The 21,522-nt window shown below is 45.6% G+C and overlaps 1 protein-coding gene across 1 annotated transcript in view; it reads left to right on the forward strand.

The window, feature by feature from the left end:
* Positions 1–21,522, forward strand: part of ATM (ATM serine/threonine kinase) — a 1,424,234-nt gene that overhangs the window by 1,194,806 nt on the left and 207,906 nt on the right. The window contains exons 50-51 of the mRNA XM_078657051.1: positions 7,639–7,846; positions 15,643–15,747. Of these exons, the coding sequence (XP_078513177.1) occupies positions 7,639–7,846; positions 15,643–15,747 (313 nt within the window). The remainder of the gene's footprint in view (positions 1–7,638; positions 7,847–15,642; positions 15,748–21,522) is intronic.

A 21,522-nucleotide genomic window follows, 5' to 3' on the forward strand; every position in this document is an offset into this window, starting at 1 on the left:
CTTCTTAACGCGTTTCAACTTCTTGATTGTCACACCACTGCTTGATTGTCCGTTTCTTGAGAGCACCTCTGAAGTTGCGCTGAGTGGGACCGATGTAAATGTCCTGGTCCGGGCACTACATCATCCTGATGATTCCATCACAATCCCGTCTCTGACGTCGCAACATAGCCTGCACCTTCTAGTGTCACTGGATACCTATTGCAGAAGTTATTGCAGAAGTTTCTGGGCAAGTCTGGCACCTGCAGGATATTTAAAGGCGAGGAATCTGCAGCTATATAGAGTATCCACCAGAAAGAGCATTACCGAAGGAAAATAACTTTTTCTTCTAGCTCAGATCATTCCTGCAAATTTGTATACTCTGTTTTCCTCTCCATTTCTGTAAGTGTTGTCTTTCCCTCCTCTTGTTCTCTATTCGTTCTTGCTTTGCCCCATTTGCCTTATTTTCTTCTCCTTTCCAACTGCTTCACTTCTCTTTACATTCTCATGTGCAGCTTTCTTGCTAGAATGTTCTCAGCCACAGGCAAAATTACAACTTGCTGTGTGTATGCTCCCCCTCTCAATGAGGCCGTTTTTGGGGCATATTTCGCAATCCGACAACTGCTTTTTGGTCTTTTGTGGTAGCCAAAATGTACTATTGGGCTGCTCTTGTGCACAGATTCAGTGAAGTGACAAGTGCAGCTGGATGATCTTCTTGGTTGAAGAAGCTGAACTGGTAAAGATCATGGTCCGTGTTCATTGACCTACAGAATCGAGAATAATGGTAAGTCCAGGGAAGGAAAGGACTGATGGCAGGGGCTAGCTGCTGCACACAGACGCATGCTTGACTAAACATACTTACAACCAAACATGTTCACAGACAACTATTCTTAAAATGCTACACCACCCATGATCACACATTCCAGACACCTCCTCTACAATGAATCACCTCAGAGCAAACCTAACTCACTTACTTGTAGACCCTAAGGTGGGATGATTCACATGTAGTAGACGGGCCATAGTGTTAGTTTGGGGGCCATAGCGATGTGGCACTGTCATAGGGTAAGAGTCAGTAGAGGAAAGTGATAATGTCAGCAAGGACCATGTCCTCCTTTCATTTGGCAGTTGTCCTTGATAGACCATAGCAAGTATCCATGAGGAGAGAAGGAAATGGTAAACTAAGGAGGACTTTTTCTGGACCAAGTGCTTAGATATGCTATGCAATTCATTAGGTCCTTCCTCTACCGCATAACATGTATGTATGTATAAGAGGGTAATAGGTTCAGAAACCCTTCCATTGCACATGTGCATTATGCATCTAAAAGCCTTTAACCAAGTTTATAGGCTTCAGTTGGCTCAGGCCATCAGCTAGCCAATCGACAGAGTTGGCTGAAAAATTTAGTGGAGGTGTACCCCTTCTGCCCTAAAAAACCAGCCACCTCTCGTTGCTCGGTTTTTGTCCATGGTAATAGCATAACTAGGAATTCTCTGTGGATTTGCTCAATTAGTCAGACATTTTCTAATTTCTTTAGTGCACATTACAGAGTTCACATATTTTACTCTGGAGTAAATCATTGTCAGCCATCTTTATTTCTAGTTCTGTAGCAGCTTAGCTCTGGCAAATATTACATGTTACGGTAAGCCGGTTTTTGAACGTGGGAAGTCTATCACCATTATGCTGACAGCTGCTGTATTCAGTGCAGAGTAATATATGACATTAGGGTTGACTATTCATTTGCTCCTTTGTCACTAATAGAGCAACAGTTGGCAAAGCACAGATCATGAGCTCCATGGATAGTGAAGAGTAGAGTGTGCCACAACTTTGGTGTAGCGGTTTTAAAAAGTTGGTTCAAGAATTGAGCATGTTTTAGCCTGAGAATTCCAACAGTGGCAATAATTTGCTTGTGTCATTTTGGAGCTTTTGCTAACAAGTAGCCTGCCCTTGGGAACTAACCCTGTATGTAAAATTAGTGAGTTTAAAGGAAAGAATAACTCTGTATAGAGAATCTCATAAGTTGTAATGTGGTGTTAAAATGAACCGAAGGAGACTTTACACTTTCTTGCATGCTGGAACACCCAATTTGTTGACCATCCTCATCAGCACAAGATATTTTGCATATTTAATGGATTTCCTACATACAGTAGTCCTGGGTCTACTCTTACAAATAAAAAAGGAAAAGAAATGGGCCAATGGCCCAGTCTTCCCGCTACATTGTAGATTTGCATACTGACTGTTTCTTTTACCTTTATACCCATTTCAGATTTTTTACAACCTCAGCTACAGTTTTGTCTCCGTTTTCTGCTGACCAGTTTCCGAATGTAGTCTGGTCTCCCCTCTGCAGTCTGGCCAACTCTTGCAGTCTGGTCTCCCACACCAGCCATGTCTCCCTCTTAAATTTAGTCTCCCTTTGCAGTCCAGTCAGCTGCTGATTTTTTTAAGTCCCGCCTAGCATTGCAGCGCACATGCGCTGCTCGCTCTGCGTGGCATATTGTAATGGAGGAGATTTCAGAAGTGTAGTTGAAGCCCCGCCCATCATTCTTATTGGCCAACATCATTGTTTATTTAAAACTTTGGCGTGTGGTTGAAAACTGATGCTTCTTTGTTACCCCCCTGGTCTTCTTTTGGGGCCACCCATCCGGACTCGATTGTTTACTTGCGGCGTTACACAGTGTGCTTTATCTGGTGGGTGAGCAAAATTTTGAAACTGGCCAAACGCTGATGGCAACAATGGCGGCTGCAGCGCTATGCGCTCTAAATTGTATATTTTTGATGTATTACTTTAATGAGCGCGGCGCCCGCTAGGGACACGACGCTCACTTTATTTATATTTTACATTTCTGTTGAGCGTTGCATCCACTTCAGGGACACGGCGCTCTGTTTATTTTTTTCTTTAAAACTGAGCGCGGCGCCGCTTCAAGGACACCGTGCTCGGTTTTGCAAAGGCTAGTTTTTAGGTACTTCTGAGTGTAGACAGTGTAGGAACGTGTGAAGATCTCTGTCACAAGGATATCCCTGGCACGCCGGTGGTAGCTTGGAACGCTTCTGCGAGGGCAGATGTCTCACCGTGTAGAATGGCCTAGGTGGGCACCTCCGCGAGTGCCTCCCGCCTAGATTAACACACAACAGCTGCACTCGCCTTGCCTGGCAGCTATGCACCGCTGCGAATGTCTCCACTTCCTGGCACAGCCGTGTAGGGGAGGGCAGGAAGTCGGTCAGCTCCAGTGAAGTTCTCGCAGCGCTCCTTCCAGGCTGAGCGGCAATGCCAGCGACACTGAGCGCTAAGCTGGGACCGGAGAGGGCCCTTGTACCCAAAGCCTCCCGGTGCGGCTGAACGGGGCCCTAGTTCAGCTTCTAGGCGCTAGTGCAAATGCTTCTATATATTAGCTTCTCAGGCGGCGGACATCGGTTCTGTAATTGACGCTGCTGCTTTGTGGAAGCACCATGTTTACTGATGGTTTTCTGTTTTTGTTTTTTTTTTTACATTTGGCTGGTGGAGGCTGCTGCCTCGGAAATTGCCATGCCGCCAAGTGGTTGCCTTGCTGTAGGTCCAGTGACCGGTCACCCTCAGCTTTTCTAAACCAGACTGGTTGGCAGTCGAGGGCGGGCAAGATGCAGCTTCACTGCTGCTAGATGTCCGTGCACCTGACTGACCAGCGTCGGTGACACCGCCTCAGTGCTACATAGTCCCATGACGTTTACTGATATGTCGTGTCTGACAATTCACGTCGGAATATTCCAGAAAGTGCACTATTGGGGAGAAATGAGTATTCCAGTGATGGGAGTGTGAGAAGTTGGCCTGGCATATGATGTCCACTATTTTAGTGGGCACCTTGCACCAGTCCAAACGACCCTTATTGATGGTAGGTTTAAGACAACCTTTATAGAAAGCTATCCTAGTGGTAGCTGTGGAGAGCAGCCTTCAGGCTAAGTCTTCTAGGAATGTAAAGCCGCTTGTTTTACCAGTCTATAATCTCTTGAATGATGAAAGAGCACCACACCAGGTATATATATAAAATATATGTATTTATTCTAAAACACACCCCTCTAGTCTCTTTATGAGGCTCGAGGCAAAAGTACAATACAAGAACTTAGCACACAGTAAATTAGCACAGTATACGTTTTGCCCTAGGGGCCTCACAAACCATATACTAAGAAAGTGGTATAAGTACCGCACTCAACATAGAGACCAGGCCTAGTAGAACCACTGGGGCCACCAGGAACCACCCAAGATAGGGATGCAGGAGACCCACGGGAGACGCGTGCATTGTCTAAACACATCCGCTAATCACCTTTCACTTCTATGGAGAAAGTTAGAGTTACAATTGTAAAGAATAAGGACACTTAGGAGTGGACTATGGTGAAACCCTTTCACTACTGGACACTTCGTGAGTCAAGACCCACGGGAGCACCGAATTACTCGTGTTACCTCACCCAGGGAAGCCGGGTGCATAGGTGTCTTTTCGTGTCGGGTTTTGTCGTCATTTTCAATCGAGAGCTGCGAAGAAGTGCTGCAGGCGTCCAGGTGAAGAGTGTCCGGATGGATCCAAGGGTGGATCGGAGATCTGAAGAACCTGAAAGCACAGGGGACAGAGTCTGGGTCACTACCCAGTGACCAGGAAGGCGACAGGAAGATGCCAGCCGATGTTGGGTGCTTTTACGTGAAGGAGGTGAAGCTTGACTCTTCAGCCACGAGGTCTAGGAGGCGTCAACGACAACCAGGAGCTGGATTTGAGCTGTCGGATGTCAAGTGCTGCAGCGTTGGTATCCGGATTGGACCCAACAAGCCTTGGCAACAGCAACCCACGCAAGATGACAAGATTGGCTTCGGTGCAGACCAGCAAGGTCTAAGGGACTCACCCTTTGGAGCGGAGTCAGGGCACGTCTGGAGCAATAAGGTAAGCCCTAGAAACAAAGTAGATTCCTTTGTGGGGACCCACTAGCCAACGGACTAGGGATCGCGAAGGCGTCTCGAGCTGAAATGTTGAAAGCGGGCCCACGGAACACTCGTGGAGTGTAGGCCCACAATCTTCGATGCAAAAGGTGCTGAGGGCTTGGACTACAGGTAGCACAATGCACAACTTCGGGAAAGCTCAGGAAGTTGATGCACTAGCAAATGTGCAGGATGTCCAGGAGTTCCGGTCCCCCGTCTCTCGTGCTAGCTACAGGCCTCAGCTTTGCTGTGGACTCGTATCAGCCTTGGAGATGTCTGGAAGTCTGTGTCCTGTGTCGCAGATTCTTCGGGATCCGTCGGGAGCCTTGAAAATGCAGACCGGCAAGATGCTTCTATGGTGCCTGTTTGAACAGGGGAGTCACTCCTTGACCCTAAGGGAGATTTCTTCTGTCTTCCAGTCGATATGGAATGTCGAAGGTCCAAGATTTATGTTTCAGAGTTTCGTCCAGGGTAATCTAAAGCCTCAGTGACTGGGTTCCTATACTTATACTAAGTTTAGGGGTTGGACTAGCTCTAGGGTCCCAGCTATAGGAGGACCTGGGGAGGGGGTCCAGTTCGCACCAGAGCTGTGGCTGAGTGCCCCAGAAACCGGTTTGAACTGGGAAATGCACGGGGACACCTTGTGTGCCCCAGACACTGTCTGAAAAGCATTCACTGAAGGCAACCCACCCTGCCCCAATACACTAAAGCCTGTCTGAGGAGGTGCTGGCACCACCCTTGACAGGAAACCTATTGTCCAGGCCTCCCCTGCCGGAGTTTCGTCCAGCAGCAGGAGGTCAGACTAGTGTCTGTGGAAGCAGCATTCATTTTGTGATGCTGAGGCTCTTTTAAACATTTACCGGGTAAGTAAGTGTGTACATGTCTTCTCCCTCTAGAAGGGTGGAATTCTACCCCTGCCGCCAGCACGGCTTTGCAAAGTGCTTGACACCAAACAACATGTTTTGATAAAGCTATTCCAAAGTTAGCATTAACCGCAAGGATTATAATGCACTTAAGAGTATGTGGTATGGCTATGTCATAGTACAGCTATAAAGAAGGGATTCCAAAAGCTGCAGAGGGGCTCAGCTCATGCTAGGGCACCCTCTCACACAAAACCAAGCACTCTACCTTCAGGATTGTCAAGGCCTGCCATAGGAGTCACTTATAGGTTTATATGTGTCTATATATATAGGTAGATATAGGTATACTATAGCTAAGTAAGGGGTGTTTACACCACCTTACCCAGGCTGCAAGTGCAGACCTGTGGTGGCATTTTGGAAGGCTTCCCAGGGGTGGCATAATACATGCTCCAGCCCCTGGTAGGCCTCTGGGGTACCTATGCCCTTGGTACCGAAGGGACTAGGGCATAGGTACTAGCGACTAGGGACTCACAAGGGTAACCCAGTAACCAATCTGGAGTGTACCTAATGTACAGGTAACCAATTTAGAGAGAGAACAGCTAGGCTGTGGTCCTGATTAGCAGGACCACAGGCAGACTAAAGTCGATAAACCAGTGAAACACAGCAAAAAGTGGGGGTAACCATAAGAAGCAGAGCCTACTCTCCTACAGGGAGGACCTCTTGCCGAGGGAGAGCTTAGCCTAAAGTTATGGGTTAAGGCAAGTAAGGCTATTTGGAAATGAGGTAATATCAACTTTCTGTCCATTATAACCCAGCTCATCTCCCAGGAGCTTGGGTTATTCTTCACTTCTGGAAATTCCTTGCAAATATTTCTATCTATTCAAGGGCTCAAACCTGCCACATGGCGTGCACACCCTGCTTTCTTGCAATAACTCATTTTATTCTAACATGAAATTAGCACGTCTTAATGGGACTAGAACCTAAATCTTCTATTTTTAAACTCTGCAATGTAATCACTACATAATTTCAAGCGATAAAGCAGAATGCAATGCACTAGGTCACACGTTTATGTGAGTTTGAGCTATTGACATTGCAAATAACAATGCCTTTTATTTTTGTTTTTAAAACATAACTAAAAGGCATTGTCATTTATAATGCCAATATCTTAAACCCGCGTAAATGTGAGACCTATTGCATTGCAAATGCTTGTTTTATTCCCTGCTGCATGTCCTACTTCATAACTACGTCGAACCCCTGTATATTTGATCAAAATTTCCAGCATCCTTTAAACATGCAGCATTATTAAATACAGACTCCGGTAAAGTATGCTTGCCCGTTGTTTAACCTGGAAATCGCTGGACCTGAAAGAGGGCACAGATATGAAAATATGTATCTGAAGAAGCATATATAGAACAAAACGACATGACTGTGCAAGTTTTGAAACATCTGGTTTCAGCTCAAGAAAATGCAATTAAATCTGTTTTTGAAAAATAAAGTTTAGAATGTTAAATCTGAAATTCTGTCCTCCATGGCACCTACATCCTTAAGTTTGGATCTATCCATGCCTTTTGTTGTTCTTATTTGAGAATCTTGTCAAACCTTTATATTATAACATGCTCAAAGAAGTTACTCTTTCATCTTTGACAATTTACTGTGAATGTCCCTTTTGATATATTTTTAGGTTTAATTTCCTCACAATTTGTTATTTGACAGTGGCATAGTTTGCATATTTAGTAAAGTGTGTTTATTCTTTTCATCACCTTAAAGTCCATTGTGTCAAGAATAAACAAATCAAGTTTATCATCAACCGCGTAAGCTAGTGCTCAGGCTTCCTGTCGTTGTATTGCTAACACAAACTCTGTGTTTGACAGGTACACAGTCAAGGTGCAGCGTGAGCTTGAACTCGATGAATGTGCTATTGCTGGCCTGAAAGAAGATCGTAAGAAATTTTTGTGCAAAGCGGTTGAGAATTACATCAGCTGTCTAGTAAGCGGAGAGGAGCACGATTTGTGGATCTTCAGGCTTTGTTCCCTCTGGCTGGAAAATTCAACAGTGGCTGATGTCAATGGTACCATGAAGGTTTGTCAGATCTTATTTTTCAAAGTGATGCTGTTTGCTTAATGGACTGGAATGTTCAACTACTGGGTAAGCTTATATATTGACATTAAAGAACAGTTGCATTAGGTTTGGCACTGTGGTATATTACAAATTGTACAACTGTTCTAATCTGACAAAAGGGACACATATTTTTGAAATGTTTAGCTAAGATAGACTTCGGCAAATAAATTGCTATCACTTTTACACCACACACATTTAAGAGGAACCTACGAAAATTTGGAACTGAAGCCCTCAATAGTGATTCTTTCAGAATTTTGTATTTTGTACTATCATAGATCAAGTCTGATATTGCTTGAGTCAGGTGAACAATTAATTCCCACAGATCCACGAATTTAATTCACAAAGACATGAGTGCTTACGTCTTAAATTGTAATGTTTCTCATTATTTTTCATTTTAGATTTGCACAGCAGTGTTTTTCCTTAAACCCCACATATTGGTATGCTTAAATGGCTTTTCTATCTCTGTCTACTGCAAGGCTTTTAAGCATAGCAATCCCCACTGCCCTCTGTTTAAATGTGTACTGAATCTAGTCTAAACATCAGTTTAAGCCCCTAGATTTTATAACTTTTTTATTCTGTGACCTCGAGGACAATTTATCCTCTTGCAGCCTGCGCCTGTATGGTGTGGTTATTATGTTGATGCCAAAGAGATATTGCTTGTCAGTATCACACTGATTATAGCATCAATCGCAGAGAATTGTTTTTGTGAGTTATTGGTGGAGAGACTTTTCTTTGGTCCTTGGTTAGTCCAAGCATTTCTGGAGAGGTAAGTGAATTCGGATTCCATGTCTAAATCAGGCGCAAACTGTTGTTTTCTGGACTGGTATAATCACTGTTCTCAATAATCAGAATGTGTTGTGTACATTGAAATATAGAAATCAAGAACTTGACAGCAGATTAACTCTCCTAGGACCCAATAGTTAAGTCACTTTCAGTACTCAATTTTCACATAAATAATGAAGTCTTTGCTTGTAGCCTTGCTTCCTCAACCAAAATGCTTCTCCGCACAAATGCAGGCAATCCAAAGCACTTGCCACTATACCACAATGCAGTTTTCACATAAAAATGAAAAAACATAACTTTTGACTTTGGTAAAGCTAATAGCTGACCATTTCCTTTTTCATATAAATATCCCAGACTGCAAACATTAGCAACCTAACCCTTCCACGTTTGACTCTCAAGCAATGTTAATTACAGTCCATTTTCTAAATATCCATAATCCCCAACATCCGTGACCCTTATAATCTAAAAGCTGGGTACTTTCACCCTTACCTGGATGGACCATCCGTGAACTCTCTGAACCTTGATAGCTCCTCCAGCTCCTCGCCACCTCACTCAACTTCGCGGAAGCCTTTGCAATATTTTCACTGAAGAGTGTGCAGAGACACCTCACTGATTCTATAAATGTTTATTCCAGTCTCTTTGCCCACCAACACTACTATCCTAGACTCTCTAGAATAAGTTTCCAACACTTTTTAAACACAGTCCAGCGTCTCCATTGCCACCCTCACCAATATGCAATTATGTCATGTAATCTGAAAGCCATTACCTCTCCAGTCTTTCTTATGGAAAATCAGGGATCTAAGCACCTGTGATCCTGATAGTATGGCTCACACCAAAATGTACCCCACCACTCACACCTTTCTCTGAAGCCTGTAAGTGTACCTAAGCCAGTTGTGCCAATCAATCAATATTTGTTAAGCACGACTACTCACCCGCTTCAGCAGACGCCAGGTCATTGAGAGCACCTCGGAGTTGAGTATGAAGACATCAGATACATTGGCCTTCAGGGCTGGGCACAGGGCTCAGTAAGGTGACGTGGTACTTTTGTAGATACCGGCACAAAGTTTCCCTTGTACTTTCTGAAAGCTCAACTTCAGAGCACTGCTTGGAGGAGCAGATTTTAACTTGTGATTTTGCAGGACAGTCGAAGTGGAGTAGGGTTACAGTGCACTTTCTTGTTTTGTGACCTTTTGAAGCTCGATGAAGAGAGTGCCATTACTTATTTAGTTGGCGCACTGACTAACTCTCCCTATATTCTGTTCCTGCGGCTACCCTGTGTTTCAGTTAGTATGTTGTTCTCAGGGCTACACGTTTCGTCGAGAGAAGAGTGTGGGAGTGCTGGTCGTGTGATGGCTCTGTTGTTTACAGCAGCAAGCAGCTACTCCTGAGTTGCTTTCAGTTTCCGAGCAACTGTCTGCGTCCCTCTTTCCACCCAGGATGTGCCATTACCATCAGAGCTTCCGACTGTGGTACTGGGAAACTAGGTTCTAGTCTAGGCGTAGGATCAACATCCTGTGATTTGAAGCACATCACTTAACCTTCTTATGCCTATAAATAATGCTTGTGAGGTTGTGTCCTGTAACTAGTGCTCATGTAAAGTGCTCCGCCTTCGGTTGAAAGAAAAATTGATATTTATTTCCTGGCTGATTTCTACAAAGTGAGACAAAAAAACGTGGTTTCTCCGCTTACACTTTGTGCTCTTGGGCTACATGGCTAAAAGACATTAACGTTGACAAAGCCAGTCAGTCAGTCAGTCAAAATAAGCTTTATTCGATTACATTTAAAATCATAAAAGCAACAAGGCAGCATAAATCTAAAAATTAATTACAATGTAACACAGTTCAAGAAGTTAAAAGACATTCAAGGTCAGAATCTGTAACAATGTCCAATATACGTAAATATAAAATATTCACACCAATATGATTCATACACAGTATAAAAAGGTTAAATATAGTTTAAAAACAATAGCAGCGAATACAAGATAGTCAGATCACCCTTCCAGTTGCCTCGGGGATAGCATCCTGGTCCTCGTACGCATGGCTGCGACCAGGAAGCTAGCAACCCCGAGGGTTGTCCTGGTACTACCTAATAACTGCAGGTAAAGTAGAGCAGGGCGTACCTGGACAAAACCTGCATCTCTTAAAATGGGTGCCAAGAACCTCATTCTACTCTCTTTGTAGTGACTACAAAACATGACAAAATGCATGAGGGTCTGCTCAGAAAAATTATCGCAGCTACATGGGGTAGACTCATCAGGAACACCCCACACAGGGAAATCACCCAGGGAGTATTGGATTATATTGAACCTAAATCTAATGAGCAAATGACAATGGAATGGTCTGCTCACAATTTTTAGATAAGGTTCAATTTGGGGCGTTGTCAGGAGGAGGAAGTTGGCTCTAGCTCTAGGTTTAGTTAGTTCTTTCTCCTCCCTTGTTTGGGTTGCCCTCCTCATGAAATTTTCTTTAATCCATTTCAGGTCTTCCCTAAGTATAGTGTTTGGGTGACTAAAAAGGTCAGGCCTGCCAAGTCTGCCCATCTCCCCCTTTACGTATTCCAGCCACGGAATCTTTGAGGCATTATCCAAGGACATGCAGTCCCTAAGAATAGTATGGTTTAGTGTGATGTCCTTGTTCAGCCAGGTTTTGGTCCAACATATTAGGGGCGCTAATTGGAGCAAGTCAGTGATATATCCCAACCCTAACTCAGTGTGTATTGATAGGACTGGTGTAGATTGTGGAACACCCAATAAAGACCTAAGAAAGTGATTTTCTACTGTTTGTAGTTTACCACAGTGAGAGTAACCCCACAGTGGGGCTCCATAGGAGGCTATAGATAAGCATTTGGTTTTGTAAACCTTCAATAATGCCTCCATCGGTCGAGACCCACGACGCTTAGCGAAACTCAAAAGTGCGGAAGTGGATCTAGTGACAGCTAGAGATTTCGCATCCACCTGTGGGGTCCACGAGCCCTTCTCTTCAAATATCACACCCAAGTAGGTAAACACTTGTACCCTCGAAATCCTCTCTTCGCAGCAGCTAAAGGATTTCAACTTTTTTGGCCTAGGTCGCCTCCCTGCCAGCATAATATGTGATTTCTTGTTGACAAAGCCAATAGCTCTTGCATTGCTGAGATCAGTTGACTTTGTCAATGCTTGTTAATATATATGTCACCTCTCAGGTAGGCCTATCGAGCCCTAAGACAGGGTGCTGTATATTAAATGGTGGAACATGTACTTATACATGTTCCAGCAGTAAAATCACTAAACTGTAGAAAAGGCTATTAGCCCCATTGGGGAGTGCAGAGATACAGATTGACACCTCAGTCCTGCTAATGTCTTATTAGGACAGCTAATGTTGGTACTGAAGGGATCAAAATAATCAGTGCATCAAATCTGATGTAATGATTACATTGAATTCCATGTCACTGGTGTACAAAGTGCAATCTTTAGAAGTTGCCACTTTGGTTGCCCAAGATATCCAGTGCTCTTTTATGTTAGTACACAGGGATTGTCCTCGCAGTCTTATTCCCTCCTGGAGAGATGTGTGAATGATTCCCAGGAAAGGACACAATAGGCGCTTGCATAGGGAAGAGCTGCTAGTTCTCAATGGGTGGAAGCCACACGGGTACCAGCCCAAAAGGCGAGCTTCTAATAGGAAGCTGCCTTTAAAGAGCAAATGGGAAACATTTGGGAGAGGGCTGCTCTATTGTTTAGGCAGACAGGCTGGCACTAGGGACAGAGAAAGGAAGTCAGTTGTCAGACCGTTTTTTTCCAGAGGTGCTGTAGCCCCCTTACTAGCCACTCCTCTGGGTTGGGCTAGGGAGCCCTGCGTGCCAAGAGAAGGGTTCTGCCATGTTGGAAGTGGGCAGAATGGAGCCTTCCGAGATAACTAGATGCCACACTTCTCAGGAAGAAGTCAGGAGGGAGAGGGCCTGATAGACCATTGGCTAGTCACCGCAACCCCCACCAAGGGCATTTTCTGGGCATGAAAAGGGCACCAGAACTCCGCTCTTGTTGGGATTGGAGAAGAGGAACGGAGAAGGGCTGACTTTCTGCACCAATGTGGACTGCACCTGCTGTACCTGGTGGCTAGCAAAGGAAAAGAGACTGTGACTTCCGTGTCCTGCTCATGCCCAGCCAAAGCAAGAGACGACCTGGTCGTAGAATAGGGGCACAATAGAAGAAGAAGCCTGCTGAGACGACTTGGTAGACAATATTTCCATATCTCCGCTCCTCACCGGTGTGTAGCCCCAGGGACCAAGACACAGCACTCAAACCTTCCCCCAGAGTCTGCTGGACCCGGGAGAGTTGTCAGAGTGTAGCTAGGTTGCCCAGATTGCAAGTTACCGCAAGAAGAAGAAAAATGCTGAATCCGCTGTACATAGTGGCTGGTAGCCAAGTGGCACATGGGCTTCTGCCAAACACAGGAGGACTTAAAGGGACGTTGACCCCCATAGTTAGGATCGCCTCACCAAGCATGTAGACTGAGAAGTAGCCCCAGGAACACACCCTCCGACCACACAGCATCTTCAGCATCATGTATCCCTTGCATCAAAGTCAGTGGCAAGGAGCCACTGATGCCGGAACTGTAATTGAAGACTGTTTTTCTGGACAAGGTAACTGTTTCTGTGTACCCCGCTGGTCCCCCTGACTGGCTCCCTTCTGGAGTTAGTTGCCTAAAGTAACTCTAACAACATTGATACTTACCAACGTTTTTTTCTTGAAAAGGTTATTGCGTTCAATTCGTTTAATTTACCACTGCTTGTTCGCAGTTAACTAAAAAGTGTTGATTTACCATACCTTGTGAATTATGTATCTCCTGAACCCTCCAGTGGTGTCCAAAAGTACACAAAATCATCATCTGTTTTTAGAAATTGGTGTCAGATTTCTAGAGTGTCTTGTTTTTTCCTTCTTCGGTTGTTTTTATGCTGTTTAAGTGCTTTACACTGTGCCTTTGGGTAAGCCTGACTGCTCAGAGCCACAGCTAGCCAGGGTTGAGCTAAGGTTTAATGAACGAAACCGTACTGGTCCTAAAGGGGATTTTAGTTTATTACATGGTGAGGTCACACAGCCACACCATATAATACACCCCATTTCCTCACAAGGGAAAAAGCGTGTATGTAGATGTTAAGATATTGCTGGCGGAGGTGGGTCCTACCACCCACTGATGGGAGCAGCCCGAGAGACCAAGCAGGGGTTTCAGCCCACTCAGCTGCTGTCTGCCTCCCTGCATGATCACTATTCAGTGTGTGGAAAATTATTGACCACTTCCATCCACTGCTCTGCCATCGGTTTTGTGTGGATGCCTCTAGCTTCCTCAGAGCGCAGTGGCGTTCCTTCGGCTAGGGCCCTTGTCTCAACATCTGCTTTCCACCTACTATGTGGTAGGCCATCCAGCGATTACTAGTGTAATGCAATGTCCCCATGGGTTACACCAAGGCCTAAATCCAGAAAACTGTTACCAGCTTTCCTTTCAGGTCGTCTCCTGTATAGATCTAGGAGACATACCTCTGCTGTATGTAGCTGTTGACTATGCAGGGTTCTCTATAAGGCTGCCGTTACGAGGAGCCACAAGTGGGTTATAGGATATGGACAAAGGATGTGTCATCTAAAGATCAACGTGGACAGCTCTGATCAGTTGTGTGTAATGTGATGTTAAGACTATGGGGCGTGAGGTATGTAATTTGCAGGTAATTAAACTGTGAATTTAAAGCATGTGTTTTGCATTCAAGTGCATGTGTGTTATAGGATCTGTTCCTATTCCTTCACCCTGAAGGGTCTACCAATAATAGTTTCCCATCTGGCACGTTCTGCCAGGAAGTCAGTGGATGACTAGGCAATGACTTTTGTACAGCCAAGAAATCTAGGTGTGGCCGTGTCCAATTGTCGGTATGGTCTGCAGAGGGTCATGTGTCAGGAGATTCTAGGTCTTGTACCCCGGTGAGGTGGCGCACAGTTGATACCTTTAGATAACTTAAGAATCGGTTGCCCAGTAAAACTACCCTTAGCCTCCAGATCCTCCATGGTTCGGAAGGAGCCCTCAGATTACAGTCTCTCAATGTCACTATGTCCGCGTCCAACCACTCTCTCATCCAGCGGGCCGTGAGGCATCCTCATCTAGTCATTGGCAGGCCCACAAGTGATAATGCTGGGGCATATAGTGTATCACTCCCCATTCCGTGAAGTATCCCCAGCCCGCACTTGAGTTTTGATTTCTGTGCAGATGTTAGTTTCACTCCCTAAAGCATCGCCACCCTTGCTCCCTCTTTGTGCACTTGTGCAAATTCCCCCAGTTCGACTAGGCTGATTCCCGCCATTGTGGCTGCGCTGCACGGCAGTAGGTCTCCTAATCAGGGACACCTAAGCCTTCTATGGGGGTAGGACTTTGCAGTGTGTACTGGGACACAAATCTCTGTCACCCATCCCATATTACAGTCCAAAGCAGTGCATTGAGCGCTCTAAACCCTGGTTTCCAGATTGGGAGATTGGCAAAGTTATATAGGACTCTGTACTGGATGACGATCTTTGCTAATGCCACTCTCGCTATGATAGGGAGTCTGAGCGTTCACCAGAAGGCAACATTACCCCTCAGACTGCACAGGGCACCCCTTCACCGATTGCCCTCTCTGGTACTTGTGTCAGAGTAATACAGCCGGACCCCTAGGTACTTAAAGATTCTGGGCTCCCAGTGGATCCCCAGATGCTGTACATGTCCCGAAGGTAGGGCCGGGCAGGCTGTAGCGGGCAAGTTTCCTATGCTCATAGGAAACCCATAGACTGATCCTGGGAGAGCTGCTGTTCTCACAGTGGCTTTCCTACTCGTGCTGCTTGTTTAGACACACTGGTATTACAGCGGATGACATTGTGATATCAGTGTCATCTGCAACATCTCTAAATTGCATGCTGTGTTCTGATATTTGCTCTTTACACATGTTCATGTAAATTAACAAATTTGCATTTTCATTACACACAGAAAGATGCCCAGAAGATTCCGTCTTACAAATTTCTGCCACTGATGTACCAGTTGGCGGCTCGAATGGGAACTAAGAAGATGGGATTCCATGACGTTCTGAATAACGTAAGTAACCTTAACAAAGAAATTTGTTTATCTGTGATTTGCACATACACTGGTGTCAAGTAAAAGTTAAAACGTGGCAACAAAAATGACGAGCAAATAGAGAGTAATCCCCTTAGAGCAAGGGAAAATGGTTGTATGAATAGTTATACAAAAGACTCGCCTTAGTAAAATCAAGAATACAATTCCATTTGCACTTCACAGAGTCAGTCCTAATTTATTCTAAAACACTTGCAAACATAATATATATGACATAACCGAATACCACAAACGTGTTTTAGAGTGGCTGCCTGGATGTACAAATGGTATTGTATTTTTGGCTTTACTAAGGGGAGTCTTATATATCTGGAACAAAAATCAGGAGTCCAGTTAAACTGATTTTATTAATCTGTACTGCAGCTCCTGTTATCATATCTATTGGGGTTTCCATCACACAGGCCAATGGCCTGATGGTGAAAGTTAAAAATTAATCGCTGTATTGATTTTCTATGCCAAAGAAGCCCATACTCAGTTATGATGTATAAATACCAACAAACCTTCTATGAATAATGCATCCCTGGCTCCACGGGTACCATGATATGAAATTGTGCCTCGTGTTCCACTCAGCAAGTACACCAAAAGCAAAGGGAAGACTCACAACAGTACAAGCTGCAAACAGCATGTGTTGTTACTGCTAGACTGTAATGTCGCTACAGAAACATTGCTCATCCACATGCCACCTGACTGCAGCTAATGATCGAAGCACTAAAATACACAGCCCCAACATCCTTTGTAGGTAACACTGAGCCCCTTTTCCCCAAACCCAGTCAGAACAGACCAGAGATGCACATGAGGCTCACAGTATGTTATGTTATGTTATGGTATGTTATGTTAACCATATTTATTAAGCGCACAGATGCCCCAGCAAAGGGGCGTCCTGGCGCTGGTGGAACAGAAATCCGGACACAGGTAGTACCAAAGAGAGCAACACAGCAACCTAACGATCCAGTGGAAAGAGAAAAGTTTTTACCGCTCTCCTAAAAGCCAAACGATCATCAATAGCGCGAATGTGCACAGGAAGGGAGTTCCACAGCTTAGCAGCAAGCACACGAAAGGAGCGGCCGCCGGTTCTGGTCCTCTTAAATCGCGGGACTGTAGCCAAATGAAGACTAGAAGACCTCAGTGAGCGAGTGGGAACATAAGGGGAAATGAGGTGCTCCAGAATCTGAGGGGATGAATGTTTAAGAATATTAAACGAAAGGCAGAGGGATTTAAACTTAATACGCTGGGCAACCGGAAGCCAGTGGAGCTTCTGAATGGTTTTTTTGGCTGAACAAAATCTCGGTAGGCCAACCAGAGCCCTGGCGGCAGCATTCTGCACGCGTTGGAGTCGTAGGAGTTCAGCCTGATTAGCTCCAAGCAAAAGGGCGCTAGCATAGTCCAATCTAGACAGAATCGTAGCTTTTACAATAAGCTGTCTAGTAGGGGCGTCAAAAAAGCGGAAGGTAGGTCTGAGTCTGCGGAGAGTGCCAAAACAAGTGGCAGCCACTTTTTTTGTATGGGTGACAAAGTTAAGTTGTGGATCAAGCCAGACCCCCAGGTTTTTTAACCTCGGTGACAGGAATAGGGGTCGGGCCGAGCTCAGACGGCCACCATTTATCACCCCAAAGATGGCTCTGCTTACCGACAATGAGCACCTCGGTTTTTTTGGCGTTCATTAGAAGGTAATTGTCAGTCATCCAATGGACAACTGAAAGGACTCCCTCTCGAAACCTGGCGAGTTCCAGGTCAGAGGCCCCACTTATTGCAACCGCCAGCTGCGTGTCGTCTGCGTAGGACACCATAGTAAGGTTCCAACGCTTAGCGACAGCAGCCAGCGGTTGCACATACAGATTGAATAAAGTAGGGCTGAGGGCCGAGCTTTGCGGCACTCCCTGGTCGATGGAATAAGGTGTAGATTCAAAAGGTGGGGTGATAACCTTGAAGGTATGTTGGAAAGGCGGCCCCAGGGGAGACAGAAGGTGTCTGACTGTCCGCCCCGAGACCCACCTCTCTGTATGGAATAGGCCGAGCACCGTAGGGAGGCCTCCTTGGCGAGGCTCCTCTCCTACAATCGTAACAGCCGGGTAATCACACTACTTACAGATAGACACTACACAGGAAGGAGGTTCACAAGAATCTTTATATAAGTACTCAAAGCAAGTTCCTGGCAGGATCGCGGCAAGGATCGAGGGACCCGTAATGTCTTGATCTCGGGGGAAAAAGGGGGTAGCGGGACAGTCTCGGCACCCACTGGTGCTTGGATAGTTCAGGGGTTCAGGCCGCGACAGCGTCAGCAGGGCCTCAAAGGTAGTTCAGCTTGGTCAGGCCGCGACAGAGTCAGCAGGGCCTCGAAGATAGTTCAGCTTGGTCAGGCCGCGACAGCGTCAGCAGGGCCTCAAAGGTAGTTCAGCTTGGACAGGCCGCGACAGCGTCAGCAGGGCCTCGAAGATAGTTCAGCTTGGTCAGGCCGCGACAGCGTCAGCAGGGCCTCAAAGGTAGTTCAGCTTGGTCAGGCCGCGACAGCGTCAGCAGGGCCTCGACTCCAGATACAACTGCCGTCCTGATCCAGGGCTGGCCCAGATATAGGACTGGAGTCCTTTGATGTCCGGACCCTCGCGCCTGGGGGTCAGAGGGGCCGGGATGACGGTGTCCAGCAGGGCCGGTCCTAGGATTCGTGGGGCCCCGGGCAGGATAGGAACATGTGAGCCCCCTCTAATTTGCATAGAATGTAGTATCACAGCAAGTGACATCATAAGAAGTGTCCACTGACTAATCATTTTTTGGCACTGTTGAAGTAGCTTTGCAAGAAGCTACCTCTCTAATGTGTACATCACTGAGATGGCTACAAATACAAATAATAGCCCTAATAAAATAAGTGCAAATATTTTAAAGCTGTATTATGTGGAAATGCAACACGTCAAACGGTGTTTAAAAGCTAGGCCTCTATTTCTCCAAAACCAATGTTTCCAGATTAGTGCATGAATAAAATTCCAAGACAGACTGTCCCATAGCTATACAGTGGATCTTCAGGTGGCTCCCTGATACTCCAGTTGCACCAATGAAGTTCAAGGTTAAGGCATTTAGTTTTAGCAGGCATGGACATCAAAATAAAGGGATCCATGATGGTTCGGGTGAGCGACCTGCAAATGCTCCAGTAAACAGAAAGCACAAATAAGAGGATGAGATGGCACTTGGAAAATAAAGAGGCAGGTAATTGAAAACTTTGGCAGAAGGCTCAATGTACTTAGCAGCACATGCTAGTTCAAAGACAATTTTACCTCTCCTCCAGCCTCCTACTTTTTTTTGCTGGTTCTGCCCACTTACATTCACCTCTCTCCTCTGTGCTTTACTTCCATCAAACTCTACTACGCTATCTTCACTGCTCATCTCTCCCCCAGCCTTATAACTTTTGTCACTGGTTCTGCCCCATTTCCATCTTCTCTCGATTTTCATCCTCTTGAACACTCTAATCTTTTCTCACAGATTTTTCCTCTTACACCACCTATTTCCATTCATTATTCATTCATATTATCATCTCTTCCTCAAACTTTATTTCGTGGATTCAGCCCCTTTTACATCAATCTCTCTGCTATCCCCAGCTTTGTTGCTTCTCTTTCTCGTTATGTCCTTATATCCATCTTTCTCCTCCATGCTGTATGCCTCATCTCCCCCCCGCCTCTTACCTTTTTCACTGATTATGGCATTCTACATCCACATCTCATCATTCCCTCTCTCTTCTCTGTATAAGCTTTCTTGATTGTTCTGCCTCTTACATCTACATACCGCATCCATGTACTGCCATTCTTCTCTCATTTCTTCCTTCAGGCTCCTAAGATTTCTTTGCTGGTCTGTCCCCTTTGCATCCACCTCTCCTCTTTGATCCCCTTACCTCTTACCTTGTCTCACTGTTTGTCTCATAAATCCATGTCTCCCTTCCATGCTCTACACTTTACTTTATCTTAACTACTGTCTCTTACCTTTCTCACAAATCCTGCCTATATTACACCGACCTCCTACCTACCTGCTGAGCTCTTCACCTCTCATCTCTCTGCAGTCTCTAGCCTTCTCTCACTGGTTCTACCTTTCTGAAAGTTACCTCTCCCCTGCCTCTCTACCCTAGCCTCTTACCTGCTCTTGGTTGTCTTGCCCTCTTATATCCAACACTCACCATTCCCTCTCTATGACACTTAAGTTTTCCTGAGGGTTCTGCTTCTCTTATATCTACCTCGCCTATCCAAGCACTGCCTTTCATCTTTCTCTTCTACTTTGTTCACGGGTTCTGCGTCCCTCATGTCCACCTCGCCCCTCCATGCTCAACTCTTTTGGGGATATTCCGAAAAAAGTCATGTGACGCATCGCAGCCCCCCCCCCCCCCCCCCCCCCCCCCACCCGTGCGGCTGCGCTGCACTGCGCGACAGCCAGGGAGCAGGAGAGCACCATATCTTCAAACACTTGGCTCTCTCCTCCCCTTTCCCTTGCACCGTCACTCGTTTCAGCTCTGTGCGCCATGTACACACCTTAGCGCTGAAGCGCTAGGGTGTGTGCATGAGTGTTGCATAGGTTTTGTACAGAAGGGTACACTTCTTGTGCAAAATACTATGCTGGGTACGATGCTACGCTTTTCCCACTTTGCATACGTGCTGCGCAGTGTAGTGCGCATGCAAAGTCGTAAAAGCGCATGGAGAAATGAAAGCATTTCTTTGAAGGGGCGTTAACTTTTGTCGCAAAACCATGTTCACAAATTTTGTAAATATGGTTTTGCGTCAAAGGGCATGGGTGGTTACATGGGCACGCCCATGTACCACCCCCTCGGCGCAAAGTAACGCAAAGCAGTGCTTTGCATGCACTTCTTTGCACTACTTAGAGGGTGCTTTCCAGCACAAAACAAGTTTTCGCTGGAAAGAAAATAGCAGCAAAAAAAATGTGCGCTGGTTAACGTCACTTTTATGATGCAAAACCTGCACAAAAGGTTTGAAAATCTCCCCCTTCATGTTTTATCTCTATCACCTCTACTCTCCATTCACTGTTTCTGCCTCTCAAGCTTCCACCTCCCCTACATACCCTGCTATTCACCACTCTTCTCTCCGGCCTCTTACCTTGCTTCACATCTTGTGCCTGGGCGCAATACAGTCCCCTGCAGCACAGATGGGCCCACAACACTTCTGAGGGCCCCATCCCTCCAGGAGCCTCCCATTCAGCCTAGGGCCAATGAATATCTGTGAGATGTGGGAGACTCTGGGGCCCATTATCACATTCTGCAGTGAGGGACCCCATCATTTTGTGTTACACAACTGCTCTCATATTACTTTTCAGATGCGTAAACAATGAATGGTGAGTGGCCTGAGGGGTTATATGACTTGGGTGTATCTTGGAGGGTTCATTGCACTCCCCTTGGGGTGATAAGGATGGATGTGGGATCACCCCCCCCCATCGCTTCCCCTAACTGAATGTTAGCATCTCAACTTAACTTTTAAAGAGCGAATTGCTCATTCTTCCTTCGGTTCATGTAAATTACATGAAAATAAAAAACACCAAGCGCTTATAACGAGTTATTATTTATGTTCAACTCCTTTTATGTTTGTTTTGGATGAACATGCTTCTTTGAGAAAAAAAACAGAGTTGCAAAAAAAGAAAAGAATAATAAGCCCTTTATCTATTTCTTCCATAGAAGGAGCAGCGCCTTTTGTAATGTGAGATCACTCTGTGTTTCTGTGTTGTGAGCCCTGCAGGTTGCTCTGCGTTTCTTTCATGCAGGGG

The sequence above is a fragment of the Lissotriton helveticus genome, chromosome 8 (genome assembly GCF_964261635.1).
Source record: "Lissotriton helveticus chromosome 8, aLisHel1.1, whole genome shotgun sequence".
NCBI classification, from domain to species: Eukaryota; Metazoa; Chordata; class Amphibia; order Caudata; family Salamandridae; genus Lissotriton; species Lissotriton helveticus.